Here is a 20,812-nt window from a genome sequence, read left to right as displayed (position 1 = left end):
AGGAAGTGTTTTAGACATTGAAGACACCCCAGGGAATAAAATACACTCAGCTTTTCCTTCCTGGAACTTACAGGAGAGTGGGGAGAGACAGACAAAGCCAGGGATGAGTATAAGGTAGGGAGTATTGGTTGGAGTGGGGGTGCAATCTTGGATGGGAAATCACTGGGAAGGTAATATGGGAGCAAAGACTTCAAAGAGTTGTGCTGTGCAGAAATATGCTGCAAGAGTGAGCCAGGCAGAGGAAACAGCAAGTACAAAGCCCCTGGCGCAGCAGTGGGCCTGCCAAGCTCAAGAAATGGCCAGGAGAGTGGGCCTCCCTGGTGGCGCAGGGGTTAAAGCAGCACTGTCAAGCTATCGGTAGCAGTCACTGCAGCAGAAGTTCGATCCCCGGCCAGGGAGGTGACCCACATGGCGCAGCAGACCTCTCCTGTCTCGCCCGCTGCTCCCCTCGGCAGTGTATTTCAGTCAGTCTGCCTATTCTGTTCCCCACTCTCTCTGGTGAATCCTCTCACCACCCGCACCTCTGGCTTACACCCTAGTTCTTGTATGCATAAATAAACAAATCTTTAAAAAAAAAGAAAAAAGAAATGGCCAGGAGGCCAGTGGGTTTATCATCTCATGCGTGAGGGTGAGGAACAGGGTGGGGTCAGCAATCCGGGCAGGTCTTGCAGGCTACTCAGTGCTCGGTAAGAGTTTGGCTTTAACTCAGAAAGGGAGGGCGGGGGTCTTGGAGATGGCTAGACAGAGGAGTAAGGAGATCTTACTTATTCTTGACTCCCATTCCACCCGCTGATCTGAGAGTAGTTCAGAGCAAGCATAGATTTTAAAGGTAGAACCATAGACTTGCCCCCAAAGTGAAATAGGCTTTAGTTATAAAGAAAGGCACTGAGGCCCCAGGGCCCTGCAGCCCGGGCCTATGTGTCCGGGCAGGAAAGCAAGTATTTCGGGTAGATGAAGTCGTGTCACCCATTAGATGCCAAGTCCTTCCCTCCCACCATTTGCCACCCTCCACTGTTTCACAGGGATGCCTACTCCCTCTGACCATGAGCCCCCTGGAGCAACATGGAGCTACTGGGGAGAAAGGCAGGGGTGTAAAGCTTAAGCACACACTCCTTACCCCCATCAGTGCTATGCCACCTGCCACTCCTGGAGTCCAGCCCAGAAATATCCGGAGATCCAGGCCAGGCCTATGAGCTGGCAGCCACCACCATGACCAGACAGCTCCTCCAGGGGGCAGGGCTTGGGCAGACAGCAGGGTCCTGCCCCATGGCGAAGTCCTGGTTCCTCCTGGGCTGTGCAGTGGGTGCAGGCAGTCCTGGGGGACCAGGCAGGCTGTAAGACTCAGGGTGTGTTTTGCCCCCCTCAGCCACCCTCCCCACTGCCACCAGTACTCTGTCCTGGGCTTCTTTCTCCCCCCAGCCACCACATCTCTGCCTTAGCCCCTTTGCACCTGCCAAGCCACTCACTTTCCTAAGGCCTGAAGGAGAAGACTTCCTCCTCCGGGAAGTCTCTCCAGATGCTCTTCCCTTTTCCCTCCCTGACTCCTACTTTCCTGCTCATCCCACACTTATAGGAGCCACTTCCTGAGTTTTCTGAGCCCCCTGGGTGTCCTGTTTCCCCACAAGAGGGCTGCCGGAAGGAGAACTCGCAGTCCCCCCAGTGCCAGCTCTCATGGGGGCTGTCCCCATCACCCTGGGTATGCCCGAGGGGAGCATGACAAAAGGATGCCACCAAATTTTGATCCCTGGGCCTGCCCGACCCTCATGCCTTCCTCGGTTCCCCACAGAGGAGTAGGGTGTCAGCAGGTGGTGAGAGTGGCCCGGTGAGATTGTATGCTGTACATGGTACTTGTCAAGGTCAGAAACCAAAGACAATATGTGCCTAAAGGTCAAATAGCCACATCCAAGCGTCAGACTCCCCCAACCAGAGCCTTCCTTCTCAGCCTCAGGTGGCAATAGTTCAGCTGGACAGTGGGGGGACATGGAGAAACCATGGCTGAGGGATCAGGTGTCCCCAGAGGTAGGAGATGCTGAGAGTGAATGAGAGCACCTGATGCGTGCATTCCCCAGAGACTCGGTGAGACCTGCCCATGCTCTGTGCCCTTACCCACATTCTCCCACAATGTTACCCCTACTTTAAGATGAGCTGGGCTTTCTGGACTGGGCTACCCAACATCAAGTGATTTGCCCAGGTAACAAGTCAGGGTTCCATGCTGTTTGTCACCAGCATCATCAGCTCTTTCCTGGAGATGCCGCCTCCAGGCAGCATACCTGACCTACCGACCCCAGGAACCAGGGTCTCAGTCAGGTGGGTGTTGGGGGTGCTTACAGGGGCAACAGGAAGAGGAAATGAGCTGCAGGGAGACCTGGGCCAGTATCTGACTGTGATAGTTGGTACTGGGGTGGGGTCTGGACGGTGATACCCAGTCCCACTTGCCATGTGAATGAGACACACTGAATGACCTCACATCTGTGAAGCTGACTCAGTGCCTGGCGTATAATAGGTGCTCAGTTAATGCTAGTTCCTATCTTGCTCTGCCAGCATGCTTTCCCTGTTTCAATCTGTCTCAAGTTAATGGATGTCTCTCAAATGTCAGTAATTGAGTCCTCACCACCACCCCATCCACTCCATCCCCTAGGACTGCCAGGTCTGACTCGTCCATCCCCTCTCCCTGTGCTGCCCTCAGCTCAGGTTCTCTCAGCCTCCTCACACCCTCTCATTGATCATTCATCCCCTCTATCATCCTGCCGTCAGCCCCGTGGCTCCCATCACCCCCAGGATAAAATTAAATGGTCTAATATGGCTCAAGCAGCCTTGCCCTCCAGCCTCACTTGCACACTGCACCCCACCACTCCCCCAAGTCCATGGGCTTGGAGATGATTCCCAGAGCTGCCCACAACGCCACTCCTTGCAGCTTGTCTGGCTCTGTTCTGCACGCATCCTGGGACTTGGGTCCCAAAGCATTTCCCAAGATACCACCGAAATACAGCCCCAGCCCAGCCCTGTCAGCATCTCTTGGGCCCTGAGCCCCTTTCCGTGCCCACCTGAGGACTGGAGGCACTCCAGCTGGAGCTGGCTGCAACTGCTGTGTAGCAAACCCACAAGCCCCACAGGTCCAGGAACCTGACTGCCACAGAGCAGACTTCTACACTTGTGGGTTCAGTGAGTGAGTAGCAGCCATAAAAGAACCTGGGCTAGAAAGATGCAACTAATTAAGGAATAAATTGTACTCGGGGCAAGCAGCTGCCAGCTTGCAGGGATCCTTGAAGGGGGGCTGGGAACACCGAAGCTTTGTTCTCAGGGGCCCTCAGCATTGGCAGCATCTGGGGGGCCGAGCATCTCTGAGAAACAGGAAAGCGGTGGAGCGAGGTGAGCTCACCAGTGGGCGTGAGAGCGCCGGCTCAAGTCAGCTGCTGCAGATTAACTCAGCACGCCCACCTGCCAAGTCCTTTCTCCACCTCTGTCTTGGGAATGTGGTTGGCTTTGGGGTGCATCACACTCCCAGCATTGGCCTGAGCCGGCATATCAATTTCTAGGGCCAAGGCCTGGATGGAGTGGGAGCGGGGAATTTTTCTGAACCTGATGGATTTTGGGAACAGACGAGTTGTTGTGCTTTGTTTCCAAAGTTACGATCCAAGGAAATCACAGTCGTCAGCGTGTTCTACTGTATGTGTCCGTACTTCATACCATTTTTTTTTTTTTTCAAATCAGTTGCAACTAGAACTAGAACCTTGGCTTCTGCTCTTTCAAATGTTTAAGCATTTCTGTTCAGCTCTGAAGACCATGTGGATATGCTCTTGTGTGTCTTTAAATGAGACAGCCCTGTTGCACCCTGACCTGCCTCTTAAGGTGTCCCCAGGCTCTCCCCGCCCCAGAACCGTGGGAGCCAGGGAAAAACTACCAGCTCTGGTTTTTATCTGCTGGCCCCAGTGCAGGGTCTGGGAGAATCCCTCCCAGGAAGCTTCTCTCCAGTCAGTGAAAGTGTGAGCATGTCTGCCTATCAAGGTTCTTGTTCCTTAGACTCTCCCAGAGCAAACTGTGTAGGCCTGGGGCCTGGGCAGCATGGCTCAGGAGACCTTCTGCGGAAGGGTCCCAAGGCTCTCGGAGAACATGTGTGTTGACATTCAGAAGCTGCCACAAACACGGCTGCCCCATCTAAGTACTGTGCCTGTGCGGGGGCCTTGAGCTCGTGGAAAGTTGAGGAGATGGAGCCTTTCCATTCTGTGTGCTTCTGCAGTGTCTGTCTGTCTCTCATTCATTCTGTCAGCATTTATTGAAAACCTACTGTGTGCCACACTCAATTCTGTTGGGACACAGCAATTAGCAGCCTGCTAAGGTCTGTGCTTATGGCGCTTATGCCCCAATTGGGCTGATTTGTACAAGGCAGGGCAAAGAACATACATCCTGAGGTCATCCCACAGACCCCTCTTTCTCCACCTTCTCTTGATGTTCCCAGAGACAGTAGAACTGTGGGGAGAGAACTTTCCAGAGGCTTTGCATGTCGAGTTGCCAGACTGTGAAGTGACGGTTGTGGAGGAAGTCTCCCTGGGCCCATGTCTGACAGAGCAGTGACCCGAGGTGTTACAGGGCAGAGTGAAGGTCTCCCCCGGAACCCCTAAAACTGCCTCCTGCCACATCCAGTCAAAACATTCTAGTGCGTAAGACCTTCAGTGGAAAAGAACTTTAATGCAATTAGTATGAAATAGAAAAAATAAAAAAGAATATAGTTTCCAAATCCAGCACCCACAGCTACCCATCCCCTTGTGGGTAAACGATCAGCCAAACAGGGTTGGCCCAAAGAAGGACCACTGAGGCCCAAAGCTTGCTGCAAGTCTGGAAGGAAAAAAGCAAAAGCAAAATCCAAGTCAAGATAAAGGCTGCTATTGTCAGCCTCCCCACGGGCTCTGCCCATGTCTCTGTCTCCTTCATGTGTCTCCTTCCATGTCCAAGTCCCTGGTACAAGGCCAAGGCCAAGAAGCAAGTGAGGCTTTGCCACATATCTCTGCTGCATGTGCCTCCTCCAAGTCCTATTCTTGATCTCCTTCCCTCCTCCCAGCCTTCCCTAGCCTCTCCTCCCTGCCCGCTCCCCCCTTCCTTGGGTGAGGCAGGGAACCTGGAACCTCCGCTTTGTCTGGGAATTACCGTGTTACAAACCCACTTGCCAGTCAACTATGAGCATAATTTTACCTCAGCCAATTACCATCTACATGATTATTTAATATTACGTTTTTAATAGACTCACCTTTTGGAGTTGGATAAATGGGTCTTAAGATGGAACTTGATTCATTCGGACCTTTGCTCTGCCCCCCATCCCACCCCACCCCATCAAGGGAATCCATTTCAAAACTGGTAGTTCTTACCCAGAAACTCTTCTGTGCACAGCGTCAGCGGATGTGCGCATAGAAAACAGAGATGGCATCTTTTACACTAGCCAGACTTGTTTTTAAACTGTTTTTGTGCCTTCCTGATAATAGATGGATGATTATTGGGGCAAGGGGAATAGAACTTTGTATTTTTTCCTGAAATGGAAAACCTGGTGACATCCGATGCCCCTGTCTCTGTCTCCAGTCAGCCCAAAGTAATCTCTTGACTTGTGGTGGTGAAGGAAGGCAGAGAAGCCTCCGGATGGGGCTCCTGAGATGAAAAACCCAGCCCTGATTCCCAGGGCACAAGGCCAGGCTGCAGCAGCACAAAGGGCACTTCCCCAGAAAGCCCTGTGCCGGGAGCTTCCTGTGCCGGGAGCTTCCTGGCCTCCTGGTGGTCGATGCAGGCCCATTGCCTCTTGTTCTTCAAGGAGGCTGATTTATAGCAGGAAGAGTGAGAAGTGATGCTGCATTGGGAGGTAATAGATAACCAGTCAGGGACCCAAGGTTATCATTCTGCCTAGTGGTTCTCTGGAGAGCGGGGAATTCACCGGTTGTCACCACGGCCCTAAAATGGAATTTTCTCGTGTTATGCTGTTGAATATTGGTGATTTAACAGCAGAAAGACAGCAGCCACAGCCTGCCCCCACCCCCGACTCCCACCGCATTGAGAAGATTGAAATGTTTCCGATTGAAATGTTGTCTGTTTACAGCCCATATTTCCTCCGAGCTGTATATTTTATTGTCATATTGACACTAATTTGACTCGGATGTCACCTCCGTTCTGACGCCCGTTCTTTATGCTGCTTGCGGGTCCAGGGGGGTTTTCAGAAACCAATTACATTGATCACACCACAGAGAGGCAGGAGGAGCTGATGGAGGGGCTGCCAGAGGCCCTTGTCAGGTGGGAAGCCTATGCTCCGCCTGCAGCCAGAAAGGGAGACTGAGGCAGAGGGACCTGGTTGCAGCTCCAAGCGGTGCAGAGCTGCTGTGTGGAGGCATGGGCACCCGCTGGTGGGTCATCTGGCAAACCTGTCCTCATAGTCCCTAGAGATAGACTCCCAAGTTATAAAGCCACATCATAGGTGAGGAGTTGGGGGCCCAGAACCCTAAGTTATCTGCCTGTGTCACATGAGTAGGAAATGGAGGCTATCAATCTGAACCCCAAGACTCTGAGCTCCAAAAACTAGGCTCTTTTCGTCCCCCATAAGAGGAAGCCAACGTGATAGGTAAGTGTGGGGCACGTCAAGGACCCCTGAATTTCCTTAAAGTATCTCAGTAAGTTCAGAAAATAGGTGGGTGAGGGAGTTGGGCTGTGCAGGAGTGTTCCCTGCCAGTGGGCACTCAGTGCCCAGGAGCCCTGCCACAAGGCTGTGTCCTGCTCACTCCAAGGAAGGTGTGTCTCTGTCCTATGCTGAGGACAGTGTCTGACATGGAGGAGGCACCCGGGCCGTTGTGTCGGGACACAGTTCCTTCGACTGCCAGTGCCACACCTGGCCTGGTCTTACAGAGCCAGGCCCTCCATTCCTCCTGCTGACCTCAGCCCAGATTCCTGGATCCCAGACCCTAGGGGATTCCCATGCCCCTCTTCAGAAGGTCTACCTGGAGCTGCCAATGATATGCTGCTCACCTGCCCAGGGCTAGTGGGCAGGTGCTATTGCCCATTAGCCGGGTGAGTAACAGCTCAGAGAAGTTCGGTGACAGCCAGTGCCACCCGGGCCAGAGCAGTCAAGCAGGTTGGGGACTGGGAAAGCAGGGAGCCCCTGGACTCTCTGGGATTCCTAAGGTATTCCTACTTGGTGGCCTGGTGCTGCAGAAACAGTCCTCACTCGATGATGAGGTCCAGGAGGACAGGGCTGAGTGTCCTCTTGCTGAGTGTCCACCTTGCCAGCCCAGAGCCAGACATACTGTCAGCACCATATGAGGAGCTGATGGGTGCGTGAACAAACACATGAATGAGCAAGAGAAAGAGCTCGTGGAGGCAGCGGGGTCCAGATGCAAGTGGTGACAGGGGTCAGCTGTGTCAGGCGGTCTCCCGGGTCAGGGTGGGCTGGCGGCTGCTCACCTGGCAGCTGATGGACACCAGAACAGGCGCATCCACAGATGAATGGACGCGACGTCTCTGCCAGTCCCCAGCCATAAATCACAGGAGAAGCCACGGGAAATGAGTGCCAGGCTTTTCTTTCTATTTAGTAATTTATCAAGGGAAGAGGCGCATTAATAAACATATTTCCCTTGAGGGGTGGGGATAACAGAGATGAATATCACTGTCAGATTTGGCCTGTTTCCTCTTGTTAGGGGCGCATGAGAGGGTGGGAATCCAAATATTATCAGCAAAACCTATTTTTAAGAAATGTATTATAAAGAAGCATTTCTTCCTTTAGATGGCGTTAGGTCTTTTCTCCCCTTATATGTCCCTGTTTGCCACTCAGTTCATAAATAACAGGGATCGTCGAGAAGATTCGCTTTAGTATCTTTGAATTTCCTTGAGTAAGAGTGAACTCAGTCATTAGGAACTAAGACAAGTAGAGGCTGAGCGAAGGAATGGGGGGTGAGTGGCTGTTTTGTGGCAGGTGCCTGCTGTGTGGCCGTCACGGTTTCTGGACCGCCTGTCCTTTGCTCCATTATTACCTCTAGGCTCACCCTGCCCATCAAAACAGGCTTCGCAGCCCTTCAAGAAGCCACGTTAATTCAGTCTCATTCTGGAAGGGCTGCTGGGATTTAGCACTCTCCTCGGTGCTGTCCTTGTGTGTTCATGACAACCCTGCAGGTAAGGCCATGCTGCCCCCATGTACGGATGGGCAAAGCAAGGCTCCACGGCAGCTGCTGCCAGGCTCACTGTGGGGGCTTTGGGATGAGCAAGGCAAGTGATGAAGTGGGTTAGGCGGGTGGAGGTTAGAAGAAAGGGGGCCAGAAGAGGGCTTCAGGGGCACCCTCAGTTGTGGAGGGGGTGTGGAGAGGGAGGGGTCAGGCCGGTTCCTGGGTTTCTGTTGCCGTGTGAGTAAAGGGAACCCACAGAGCTCAGCTCTACAGGAGGTGGGGTGGAGGGGGTCTTGGGGGTGCTGAGTTGGGGCTGCCTCTCAGGTAATGAGAGAGGGTGGCTGCAAAGCTGCTGGCTGTCAGGAAGTTCACTTTTAGAACCACTTAAAGTGAGGCGGGAAAAGCTGTTTGCAGTGAGGGGGCATCTCCCTGGCCTGCCTCTCCCCACCTTTCAGAAGATAGTGAGGACACAGTGCCTGGAAAGCCACACAGAAGGGGTCCTGTGGACCTGGGTTCGAATCCCACCCTTATCTGCAAGGCTGGGTTTGCATCTCAGATGATGGTGGTAGCTGTTAAATAAGACAGTGAGTCTCAGTGTCACTAAACAGGACTGTCGCTGGGTCACTAGTATGAGAGATCAGAAGTGGCACTTATCTGAACACATCAAAGGGCCACATGCCCCTGACCCGCCCACATCTGTCTGTCTGTCACCTGGGCTGCTTGCCCAGATAGGTGCAGCAGCCGCACCCCCTGGAGTTGACCTGCTCCTCTGGCCTCTGTGAGGTGGAAGGACAAGGTTGGATGTACTGCGTCCCCAGGGGTGCGGGCTGGGATTCTTCCCGCTGCGTCATGTGAGAACATCACCTGCCAGTCTAGATGCCAGCTATACCTCTTGGCCCCCTGTGGGCCAAAGTGAGCCAGGGTCCCCAAACACATCTATGTAGCACCTCTGTGTACCACCATAGCTCTGTTAAAAGATCTGTAAGCCCCTGTTCTTAGAACCCAACAGAATAAACAAAGTATACAATTCCATGAGCACTACAGCTGTGGGGCGCGTGCAGCCACCTCTGCATCTGTCATCCCATGATCACGGCAGTCTCGGGCCTGGCAGGGCACCTTTCTGTGCACAAGTCATTGGTGAAAATTCTGTGTCTCCCCTGGGTTAAGGAATCTGCCCCAGGTCATGAGGCTGACTTAGGGCTCCAGCCCGAGACTCCCTATGTGCACCCACCAGCTCCACCCTGGGCTCCTGGGTCTTGACCAGGTTCAGCCCCACAGGCTGTGGCCCACTCCCCTCTGTGGCCTCTAACATCTCTTACCCACAAAGGAGACAGGAGAGAAAGCCCTGGAATCCCCTTTCAGCCCAGAGATTCTGGGGCCTTCTCTTTGCTCTCCACAATCCAAGAGAAGTGTTTCTCCTGATTGCTCAGTGATAAAGGGGCTTCCCAGGTCTGCCAGCCAGGGAAAGTTGGGGGAGAGCAGTGGATCCCAGGGCATGAGGTAGTGGGGCCAGCGGGTACTGGGGGTGGGGGTTCAGAGATTCACAGCACCATCCTTGGTGCTCTCACAGCTGTAGAGAGAGGGCACTAATGCATGAACCCTGCAGTCAGGGCAGCCTGCTGCCTCCCGGGAGGAGGGGCCCTATGGGGTCTGAGCAGGCAAAAGGGAAGAAGGCAGCATCACCACCCCAGGAACACCGGGCATGGGCATGGAGGTGGGCCGGGCTCTGTGTAGCAGTGGGTGTGTGCTAGCCACCACTAAGTTGTTTACAGGCACCCATGCAACCCCAAGGAAACCTGAAGCCCCTGAAGGGGGTCTGGTAGGCAGGGTCCAGCAGGGCCCAGGAAGAGGCTGTTACATGCAGGTGGGCAGGGACATGGCCAAGCATTGGCCTGTCAGGCTGTGTGCCAGGCACTTGTCACTCATCTCCTGCTTACACTTCACCACAGCTCTGGGGTCAGCACTATTAGACCTTTCCACAAAGAGGAAACTGAGGCTCAAGGAGGATCTTGACAGGGCAGGAGCCTTAATATATAGAGTTGGCCAATGATGCTGTCAGGTCATTTCTAGGCCATTCTTTGTCCAGAGGAGAGACCCAGAACCCTGAGCAGGGTGCACGGTGGGAGCTGAGAGAAGGAGCCTCTGACCCCATGTGGGAGCGCCGGTGACCCCAGGTGCAGGGAACCCTGGTCTGGGGCAGGCCCTTGTCTCTTCCCATAGTTATAAAGGGGTAAAGGGTAGTCAGATGGGGTGGTAGAGGGATGTGCATGTACTAGGATGTATGTATGTGGGGGAGGGGTGTGTGTGTGTGTATCTTTAAGGCAACAGGTTTCCTGGGCTTCAGGTGACTGGAATGGAAGGAAAGGCCTCTGTGTTCCAGAGCTGTCTTCCTCTTGTCAGGCTGCCTCTCCATGGCGTCCTCCCTGCCTCATCGGCAGCCTGCCCAGCAGGCCAGGAGAACAAGCCACAGGCCCAGGCATCATGCTAGGAGTCTGGGGGCAACTCTCCAGGCCTCTGCTTGGTGAATCCCTATGCTGGGGGGTCAGGCAGGCACTTTAGGGTAATCCCAGATGTAACATGCTCTGTGACTGGGACTCCTTTCCCTCTCCTCCTCACAGATTAGTCTCCGAGTGAAATTCTAGAGCAATAAAAAAGAGCTATTTAGTATACGTATGAGCCTGTACTTCTGAATCATACAGTGTGGTAAACCAAAGTTACCTCTATTTAAAAAAAGAAAAAAACAGCTGCTACCACACGCAGTCACATGGAGAAATCGCACAAACTGATAATGTTGGAGGAAAGAAGCCAGATAGGAAAGAGGATTTATAATTCTATTTAAACAGCAGGCAAATAACCAAAGTAGGCAACACTAAGCTGAGTTTTAGAAACCCAGATGGCGGCTGCCCTTGGGGTGAGCCTGGAAGGGGACGAAGGGGTTCTGGGTGCTGGCCAGGCCCTGGTCTTGACCCGGCACTGGCTTCACAGGTGTTCACTTCGTGAGAGAGGCCACCAAGCTGTTCACTGGTGCTTTGTGCACTGTCATGTCTTCAGCTCTCCCTGGTCTCTGTACCCCCCTAATACCTCTGCATGCCCCCTAAAAGCAAAGAAACACACGAGCCTATACTCAGTGTTCATAGACACTCACTCAAGCACCTGATGCTCGCTTCTCAAATCCTCACCACGCCACATGAGGGTCGCCTCCTATTTTATGGACCAACAAACTGAGACTAACAGAGGCTACATCCCTTGTCCCAGAGCCCACGGAGCTACATTTCCCATTAACTCCACCTCCTGGGTCTTTCCTGTCCCCTCCAACCATCCCTCTTCCACCCCTGTAACCATGTGACGCTGACATGCTCTGGGCCGCTGTCCCCACAGTGTCGCGCTTCTCCAGCCCAAGGGTGACACCCCGCCTGAGCCGCAAGCGGGCGCTGTCCATCTCGCCGCTCTCAGATGCCAGCCTGGACCTGCAGCGGATGATACGGACCTCGCCCAACTCGCTGGTGGCTTACATCAACAACTCGCGGAGCAGCTCCGCAGCCAGTGGCTCGTACGGACACCTGTCAGCAGGCACCCTCAGGTGAGTCCAGCCTGCAAGCAGCAGGCCGGGAAGGGGAAGCCGGGCTGCAACCCAGTGCGGAGAGGCCAGGCTCTCAGCCTGAGGAGAAAAATAGGACTCACAGCTTTTGTGAATCGGTAGACTTGCAAATCTTTCATGAGTTCAAAACCGGTAATGATGAAACTAAAATGTGCCCGTATCTGGTATGTCTTCTTGAGCTGTTATTCATCCCCTATACAATTTCTCATGTGAAAAGTGACATTTAATGGCCTTGGATGGAAGATTCAGTGATGAAGCCAAAGGCGCCTTCCTTATGATGTCAGCAGGGGTCTTGGAGCAGCCTGGCAACTGACCAGCACTGGGGGCCACACAAGGTGTAGCGCTGACTTGGGCCAGGCAAGGCCCTGACTAGCACCATATCCCAGCGTGGCACAGCATCTCCCTGTGCCCTCTGTTTTGCTCATGAGTCCTTTTGCTCTAAGCAGTCAGATCCTGACTGCCTTGACTAAAACTCATGTCTTTCCCTGACCTTTTGAGAGAAGCCAGGGGGTATTAGGAATGTCAGGGTTTCTCCACCAAGGACCCCAGGATAGAAGTAAAAACCAGTATATTCAGTGGCATTTGCTGCATAACAAATTACTCCAAAACTTGGCCATTTAAGAAAATAAGCACATGCTGTCTCCCCACTGCGTCTATTGGCCAGGAATATAAGACTATCTTAGCTCCAGGCCGCTCATGAGGCTGCAGTCAAGATGTCAGCCAGCACTGTAGTCACCTGGGGACTGAATGAACCGGGATTCTTTCCAAAACAGATGACTCGCTTGGCTCTTGGCTAGAGCTGTAGTTTCTCATTAAGGGAGAGCCTCTCCATAAAGCTGTTTGAGCTTCCTCACAATATGGCAGCTGACTCCCTACCCACCCCAGAACAAGTGAGCCAAGAGAACAAGGAGGAGGCCACAAAGTCTCTTATAGCTTAGCCTCAGAGATCTGACTAGATCTTCAGTCTGACTACATCTTCAGTCTCCTGCTCCAGGAAGTGACTCATGTACAAGTGTATGACAGAGACTAGAAGTGCCATAGACGTTCAAGGAGAGAGAGGGTGATGTAAACAGAGAGCGCAGGACACCTGCCTGGATGAGGGCCGTTAGAACCAGCCTCGGGACTGAATGGGATTCAAATGCAGGGGTGCATCTCAGGCTCAGAGCAGTGGGGATCAACTGTGGGAGTGAAGTGGAGCCTGGGGGCACCTCCTGAAGGGCCAGTCTCCCAGAGATGAAGGCTGCATGGTGAGATAAGGTCTGGGAGCTAAGCAAAGAGGCAAGACCTGAGGTGGCAGTCGGTGGAGAACCGCTGCTGTATCTCGAGTGAGGTGAAGCCATGGTGCCAGTGAGGCTAGTGACAGGTCCACCCCACCCCCTGGGTAAGGTCCCCTAGCCCAGAAAGTATTAACCTGACAGAGCCCCTGCCCTCGCTCTGCTATTCTATTACCTTGTCTGCTCTTCCTTGCAGCCCAGCCTTCACTTTCCCCCACCCCATCAATCCCGTGGCCTACCAGCAGATCCTGAGCCAGCAGCGGGGCCTGGGCTCTGCCTTTGGACACACGCCACCCCTGATCCAGCCCTCACCCACCTTCCTGGCCCAGCAGCCCATGGCCCTCGCCTCCATCAATGCCACACCCACCCAGCTTGGCAGCAGCAACTGTTTGGGTGACAGCAACCACCAGGTAAGGGGAGCCAGGAGCAGGGAATGGATCCCAGGAGAATTGGCCATGGCCATCTCATGCTGGAAACTTGCGGCAGGCTCTGGCTGCAGGTCAGACTGATGGATGGCTTCCTGGCAGAGGCTGCATGATCCAAAGGGCCTTGGGCTGGATGCTGGGTCAGGAGACCTGGGCTCTGTCCTAACATCCTCACATGGGTGGTCACTCAGCCTCTGTTCCGCAGCCTCCCATCCCATAGATGTGACCGGTAGATGAAGAAACCCTAGAAATCATAGGGTCTGACACATGTGAAATGGATGGATTAATGGATCAGAATTAATGTCATGTACTTTGGAGTATTAGTTTAGCACAGGTGATTTTTATCTGACCTTCCCTGAGGACCTTTGAATGCCCGGGGGGACTTGCATCAGAGAGCATATGGGGCAGTGGAAATGGCTTGGGCTTGGGAATCAGACCACATTGGATTCAGCTTGTCTGAACATGGCCAGTCTCCTTACACCTTTCACCTTGCGCTGGCAGGCCTGCCACCCTGGTGGAGGATCGTTTGTGCGCAAGCTTGTTGCTCACACAGGCCATGGGACCCAGATCTTGATGACAGTTCTTGAGGTGAAGCCACTTCCCAGGCCACCCTCATGGCAGGACAGAGCCTCATCTGACCACGTGCTGGGGAGAAGACAGGGTACCACAAGGTCCAGAGCAGCCCCTCTTCAGGTCCCCCTTCCCCACCATCCCGAGCTCCAGTGACCACCTGGTGCCTCCCCAGTGACTGCCGGCCTCTCACACCTGACACCACAGTTCTAGCCCCACTCTCAGACTCAGCGCCACTGCCACTGCTCTGGCGGCCTAAGAAGTTGAAGCGAGGTTGTCGGGACGGAAACGCTCAGCATTTCCCTGAAGTCAGGGTGCTGGAGTTGGGAGCTGCACAATGGGGAGGAAGGTGCTGGCAGGCCAAGCTCTGTGCTCCTGGCCAGCAGAGCACTGACCTGGGAGCATGCAGTTTCTGCAACCTCAAACGCAGGGTTGACCCAGAAGTTCTTTGTGGGGAGGGTTCCATTGGCATAGCCCAGACAATTTGGGGTGCCTCCACATGATGGGATCTCTTATACACGCCTATCCCTAGAATAAGCAGAGCAGCGAGTCAGCCGTGAGCAGCACCGTCAACCCCATCGTCATTCACAAGCGCAGCAAGGTCAAGACTGAGGTCGAGGGCCTGCGGCCAGCCTCCCCCTTGACCCTGACACAGGTAACTGCTGGCTGTCCTCTCCATCCTCAACTGGGGCCAGTCCTCAGTTCCTCTGGTGAATGGATAAGCAGATGGCTGCATGAATGAACAAGTGAGTTCAGGGAGCTCAGGGAGGAGCAATGCTGTCTCCAGCACCTTGTGCATAATACATGCTCATCAAACACCTGCTGAATGCATGCATGCATGCATGAATGAATGAATGAATGAATGAATGCATATCTGATTTTTCAGCCAGCTCTCCCCACAATTCACGGTCAAACAGTGCAAGCCCCAGTCAAACTGATATTCTTGACCTCTGAATGGCTCCCTCTCCTTGGAAGTCCATTCCCTACCCTATACCCACCACTGTCACCTCAGCCTCTCCTGACCTCCTGGATAATAGGACTCACCATCACCCAGACACCCAGATGTCTTCCACTGCACTGTAGCCTCTGGGGAGGTAGCACATTGGGAGAAGCACAGCTCCATATCACTAGGGTTTGCACAGGCCAGGCACATAGTGGCTGTGTAGTATTTTCTAATGATTCATTGCACCTTTGAGGGAGTGGGTGGCATGGTGAAGGGGGAGGGAAGGGAAGGTGGTTTCAGGCAGGAAGGTGAGGATCCAGCCTGCTCTGAGTCTGAGACCCTGGTGCAGGCCTCTTTGGAGATTCTGCCACCTATCTCAGCACTCCCAACTGGCAGGCAGAGAGCCCAACTAGGGGAGAAGCCTGTGGTGGAAGAGTGTGGTGTGTGTGCTGACCCCTTGGGTGGGCCTCCCACACCCCAAGCCCTCACGGTGACTTGGTCTCCATCCATTACTGCAGAATCACCAGCTTTGACACCAGGGATGCTCAGGGCCTCTTGTCCCCATCTTCCCTACTTCTGCCAGGCCATCCTTTATCAGACCTGTAAACCATCAGGCAGGCTCCGGGCACTTAATTTTTATGAAATATTGGGTCCTGTTATTGTCAGGCAAACAGAGGGGTTGGTGACAAATTCTCCCCTCGCTGACGCCAAAGCATCTCAGCATGATGCATGGTTTCCACGAGGCTGGCCATCACTGGGGGCTGTTGAAATTGATGAGGACGGCACATAGCCAGGTGAGATAACACGACAGAGCGGTGAGGATGAGTTGGTGAGGCGCTGAGCATCTGGGAGCCCCGAGTCCCAACCCCTCCATCTAGGAGGGGTGCACACAAAGCCCTCCCTCCTCCCCAGCGTGGCTCCTTCCTCAGTTGTGTCAATGAAAGGAAAGCCATTTATCATCAGTAAGTTGTCACTGTGTCACTCAGTCCTGATTAGTGACCTGACTCATTTGCAAGGTGAATGGGCTTGCTTTCCTTGGATAGAAAATGCAGCATAATGAATCCCCTCTCCATTTAATCCCTAAAATCATGAGCTAGGAGACTGCCCAGCCTAAGCATACCCACTCCCCTGTGCTGCCCTCCACTTGTCAATCTGGCAGCTTCTTCAAGTCTCCTGTGAAATAAGCCGGGCATGCAGCTTATGGAAACAGTAAGTCTATTTCCAGTTGTTCTGAAACTGCAGAGGGTATTAGGAGGCCCCAGCACTGCAGGCCTCCCTACCTGAGGATTTGGGGTCCAGGTGCTCCTGCATCTTGCTCTGAACGTAGCCCCAAGACTGCCCGGGGTCTTGCTGTACTACACACTGCCTATCCCTTTTCAAATCATGCTCATTGACTGAAAGGTATTCCTTTTGAAGGACATTGCAGCTCCAATGGAAAGTCGATCAAGGCTGTGAGTCTGAGATTGGCTTCTATCTGCCTAGAAATGACTCCACATTAATAAAAAGCCTGATACGCGAGCCTCAGACTCTGGACCTGTGGGTGCAGGGGCTCTGACTATGGAGGGAGGGCTGTCCCCCTCAATCTGAAAAATAAATATATTAACCCACTGGCGCTTTTCAAAAAGAGAACATTCCTACCATTTGGGACATAGCTTGAAATGTAAAGCAAGACATCCTGACATCTGCTTGGCTCAAGTCTGAGCCTGCCCAGCAGGCCAGTGGAATATGGGAGTATCCTTGACAACCTCTGGAGGTCTTCCCTGGGCCTTCATTCCAATCTGGTGTATCTTTGCCTCTCCCTTTCCCTGGCTCCTGCTACTTCCAGCCTGTCCCCCTGCCCCCTCTCTACCCGCCGCCCCTCCCGCCCCCCACCGCCAACCAGCTGTGTTAGCAGCAGCTGGGGTGGGGCAGCCCTGCAGGGGTAATTCTCAGTCTCTTCCTGGTTTAGGAGTAAAAGTCTTTGTCATCTTTGACATCTCAGGGACCTTCCTTTGCCACCCCAAAATGGGCACATGTTGCCCCAGCATGATCAGGAGCCTGGTGTCCAGATCTCAGCTGCCACAAACTCACTGTGTATTCTGGGGAGGTCAAGTCAACCTCTCCCTGAACCTCAGTTTTTCCAGCTGAGCGGTATCAGCACCAGCCAACCCTGGGGCAGCTATCTTTAGGTTTAAAAAGAAGTAAGAGAAAAAATGTGGCAATTTTGGAGGTACCCAGGTCAGACTTGAAGCTGGCCACAGAAGAGCTCACCGACCCAGCTTCGATGCAGGGCGATGCAGGGCAGGTTGGATGCACTACCAGGTTTTAGTTTTCAGTTTCAAACTGTTTTTGAAAACAGACCAAGTCCGAACTCCCACTGGCACCAATTTGGTTCAGACTTGCACAGGTACCAGTCAAGTCTTGGAAACAACTGGTTTGGAAAGTGGACGAATCATATTTGAAAGGCACGTACCCTGAAGGTGGATATAAGCAGAAGCTGCTGGGGAAGGCCTCAGCCAGCTTGAGGGAGAGCAGGCTTGAGAGGAGATTTGAGGCTGCTTGGAAAGGCTTTGGCCAGTTGAGACTGACTCAGCTTGGAAGACGCTTCAGGAGGAGACAGACTTGGGCTTCAGGAGAGAAGCTGTGGTGCAGCCTCGGCAGCGCCACCCCTGTCTGCCCCCTGCTGCCACAGGGTGTTGGGATCTGGGGCAGCGCTGCCGGTGTGCTGCCGCTTCAGGCTCTTGTGGGAAGGACAATGCTGTCTTGCATGAGCAGCTTTTGGGCTCACCTACTGGACACGCTGGACACTATCTGGAGTGGGAGAGCTGGCCATCTATGGCCTTAGGAACTCTGTCCCTATCCTGATTTCCCCTTGTAAATAAACCTTGTTGATTTTACACCCTGAAATTGAGCGGCGTCTTGCAATTGTGAGCACATGGGTCAAGAACCCACCAACAATGACCTGTCCCCCACCTTTGCACACTTTCAGGAGGGGAGAACAATAAGAAAATAAGTGTTCTGAAGGGTCAAGCATCTGCCTGTTGGGCTTTCTCTTGCCTCCAGGTAGAAGCAGACCCCACACTCACTAACCGTAAAAATGCACTGATCCCTGAGTCTTTGGGGCCCACCCTGGCCCCCTCCTACCAGGATGAAACCAAACCCAGCAAGCAAGTCACTTCATCCCTTTCCCCTATTCTTCTTGTCATGTCACTTGACCGTGAATGTGATGGGACACCTTATTGGTGCTAAGTCAGCATTAGAGAGGAGGGAGGGGCCCCCAAGCAGCTATGATAGGAGGAGCGATGGTGGAGCTGAGCTGAGGAAAGGGGCTGAGATGAGAAAGCTGATGAGTGCATTTGTGTGTGTGTACACATGGGGGTGTGGTGCATGTGTTTGTGTGGCCGTGTGCATCAAGTGGGTCTGTGGTACAGCCTGCATAGGGCAAGCAGTGATCTTTCCTCTGGGCCAGGTAGCTGAACATGGATCAGGTGGATGTGCTTTGCCCTCCCCCAGGAGCAGCTGGCTGACCTGAAGGAGGACCTAGACAGGGAAGACTGCAAGCAGGAGGCTGAGGTGGTCATCTATGAGACCAACTGCCACTGGGAAGACTGCAGCAAGGAATACGACACCCAGGAGCAGCTGGTGCATGTAAGTCTCCAAGCCCCAGCAGCCTGCTCGCCCAGGACTAAGGCCACACTGGGCCTTGAGCCTTCCAGCTCCTCTGCTGGAGGGAAGGGCTGGAGGAGTAGACCAGGAGATCCCTGGCTACTTGTTCTTTCTGTAGGAGACTGTATTTATATGCACCCTGCTTGTTTCTAAAAGGAGGATTTTAGAAACAAATATAGAGATGATATAGATGAAGAGAAGGCCTGGGAGCTGGTTGTGTCCTTCAGGTTATGTCTCTTGGTCCCCCCTCTATACCCCTCTCTACAGGAACATCCATATGGCTGAAGTCAGGAACTTTTTGTGGTAGGAAGAATAAGAGCAGGGGCTCGGTGTGGGAGCCCCTGACTTCAACTAGGCCCTACAACAGCCAGCCAAGGGGATCTGAACAGGTGACAACCTCTTGTTTTCTCTCCTGTAAATGGAGGGATGGAGACTGAATATGGTACCAAGGTAAACCCTTAGCAGGTAGCAACATTCCATACATGTGATCTCCCTCCTGCCTCTTCCCTCTTCTCCATGCAGCAGAGAACTGAAATCCAAGAGCTGAAATCCCCATGCACACACTACTTGGTGGACAGGTGAAGAATGCACAAAATGAGCAGCCTTCATGGGCAGACACAGCACACATTCTCTCACACTCTGTTCCCATCCAGAAACCACCCCAAAGACATGCACTTGTCCCCGGCTCCTTGGACTCGGCACTGAGGACGTACCTACTCTCTCTGCCGCCTCCAGGCATGCCACTTGGCTCAAATGCTACATATTGCTTTTGCATTTGGGTGTTTCTCCCCAAATTCTTGCCCAGGAGAATGGAATTTCCCAGCCAGCTCATTGCAGCTGACAGAGAACCTTGAAGCGGTGTCTTACCTAATCCCTCTAAAACTTGGGTGTAATTTTTCAACCCGTAGGATCTCTTTGGGTAAACACATCTCGAGATAGAGGGGGTCCGCTGGGGATGTGAGTTGTAGAACAGATCAGAATGAATCAAAAAAGAAGAGAGGGGCCAATATGTGGGGTGGGAAGAGGACCCAGGATATGGGGGGCAGGCAAGATGTGTTCAAAGATGATGGGATGGACCCAGGAAGTAGATGGATCCCAACATGGGGAGGATGGTTTCAGCTGCAGACTGTCTGAAGCTAGGGGTGATCGCCCTGACCTGGCCCTGGAAATACCCGGCTCCCATTAATGGGGAGATGCAACCCCTCTGCCCAGCTCTTTCTGCTCCCCGCCAGACGGATGGCAGCAGGCGCACAGGCGAGCTGGAACCCCCAGTCAATTATTAACAATTTGTTGCTAAGTAAACCAATAAGAAAAAAAATGAAAGACATTGTCAGGAAGCATTTTTATCATTTGAAAGGCTTTAAAAATGGAAAATGAGTCTAATGTGATAAGATTCCCCTGGAAGGTCAAAGCTCAGTAGATTTTACTTGCTCTGTCACTACATCTGTCCGCGTGACAGTCTCCTGTGTGGTTCACGCAGGAGAGCCCAGCGGTCTGCCTGGCTGGGGTTGCCATTGCATCCATGCTCAGCCCTCGGCTGACTTGTAGGTTGCAAATGATCTCCAGTGGCATCGCCCAGTGAAAGACAGCGTAAGCCACAAATACCAGGCACACGTGCAACTTTACATTGCCTAGGAGCACATTTTAAAGAAGAGTAAAAAGAAAGGATGAAATTAATTTCAATGCTTTATGTAACCCAGGAGATCTAAAATATTATTTCAACCTATAATCAATACAAAGGAAAGTTATTGAGATAGTTTATGACCCTTTTGCTTTCCATTATCTGTCTTTGAAACCAGTGTACAGTTTACGCTTACAGCCATGTCAGTTGGGACCAGCCACATTTCAAGCAGCGAGTGACCACTGCAGTGGACTGTGCGGGTCAGAGGTTGTGGGAGGGAGGGTGAGGGCTGTAGGAGGAAATGAAATGGGAGTGAGGGAGGTGAGGACAGAGAGAAGAAAAGGAATGGAGCTGGATAGGAGAGAAAGTGGGACCCCCAAGACCCGGGAGTTTCGCCTTCCACAGCTCCCTGTAGAAAGCAAGGACAGGCTCACCCATATCATGGCAGGACATGGAGGGGAACTTCTTGGACCCAGAGAGGCTCCCAGGTGGTGTTTAGAGCACCCAGAGGTGGCGGAAGCAGGAGCATCAGTATACTTTTCCACTCTGCTGTGTGAGGGACTTATCCCACCTCTTCCCGCCCTGCAGTTATATGAACAGCCCTAGAGATGGA

General features: G+C 53.1%; 1 protein-coding gene across 1 annotated transcript in view; it reads left to right on the top strand.

Moving 5' to 3' along the window:
- The window catches only part of GLI2 (GLI family zinc finger 2), a gene marked incomplete at both ends in the record, with an annotated part of 174,374 nt that overhangs the window by 142,891 nt on the left and 10,671 nt on the right, over nt 1-20,812 (top strand). The window contains 4 exons of the mRNA XM_084245068.1: nt 11,502-11,703; nt 13,192-13,405; nt 14,523-14,645; nt 18,426-18,560. Of these exons, the coding sequence (XP_084101194.1) occupies nt 11,502-11,703; nt 13,192-13,405; nt 14,523-14,645; nt 18,426-18,560 (674 nt within the window). The remainder of the gene's footprint in view (nt 1-11,501; nt 11,704-13,191; nt 13,406-14,522; nt 14,646-18,425; nt 18,561-20,812) is intronic.

This window comes from Talpa europaea (assembly GCF_964194135.1).
Source record: "Talpa europaea genome assembly, chromosome: 1".
NCBI lineage: Eukaryota > Metazoa > Chordata > Mammalia > Eulipotyphla > Talpidae > Talpa > Talpa europaea.
The sequence above is the reverse complement of the archived record's forward strand: the minus strand, read 5'-3'. Positions and strand labels throughout refer to the sequence as shown.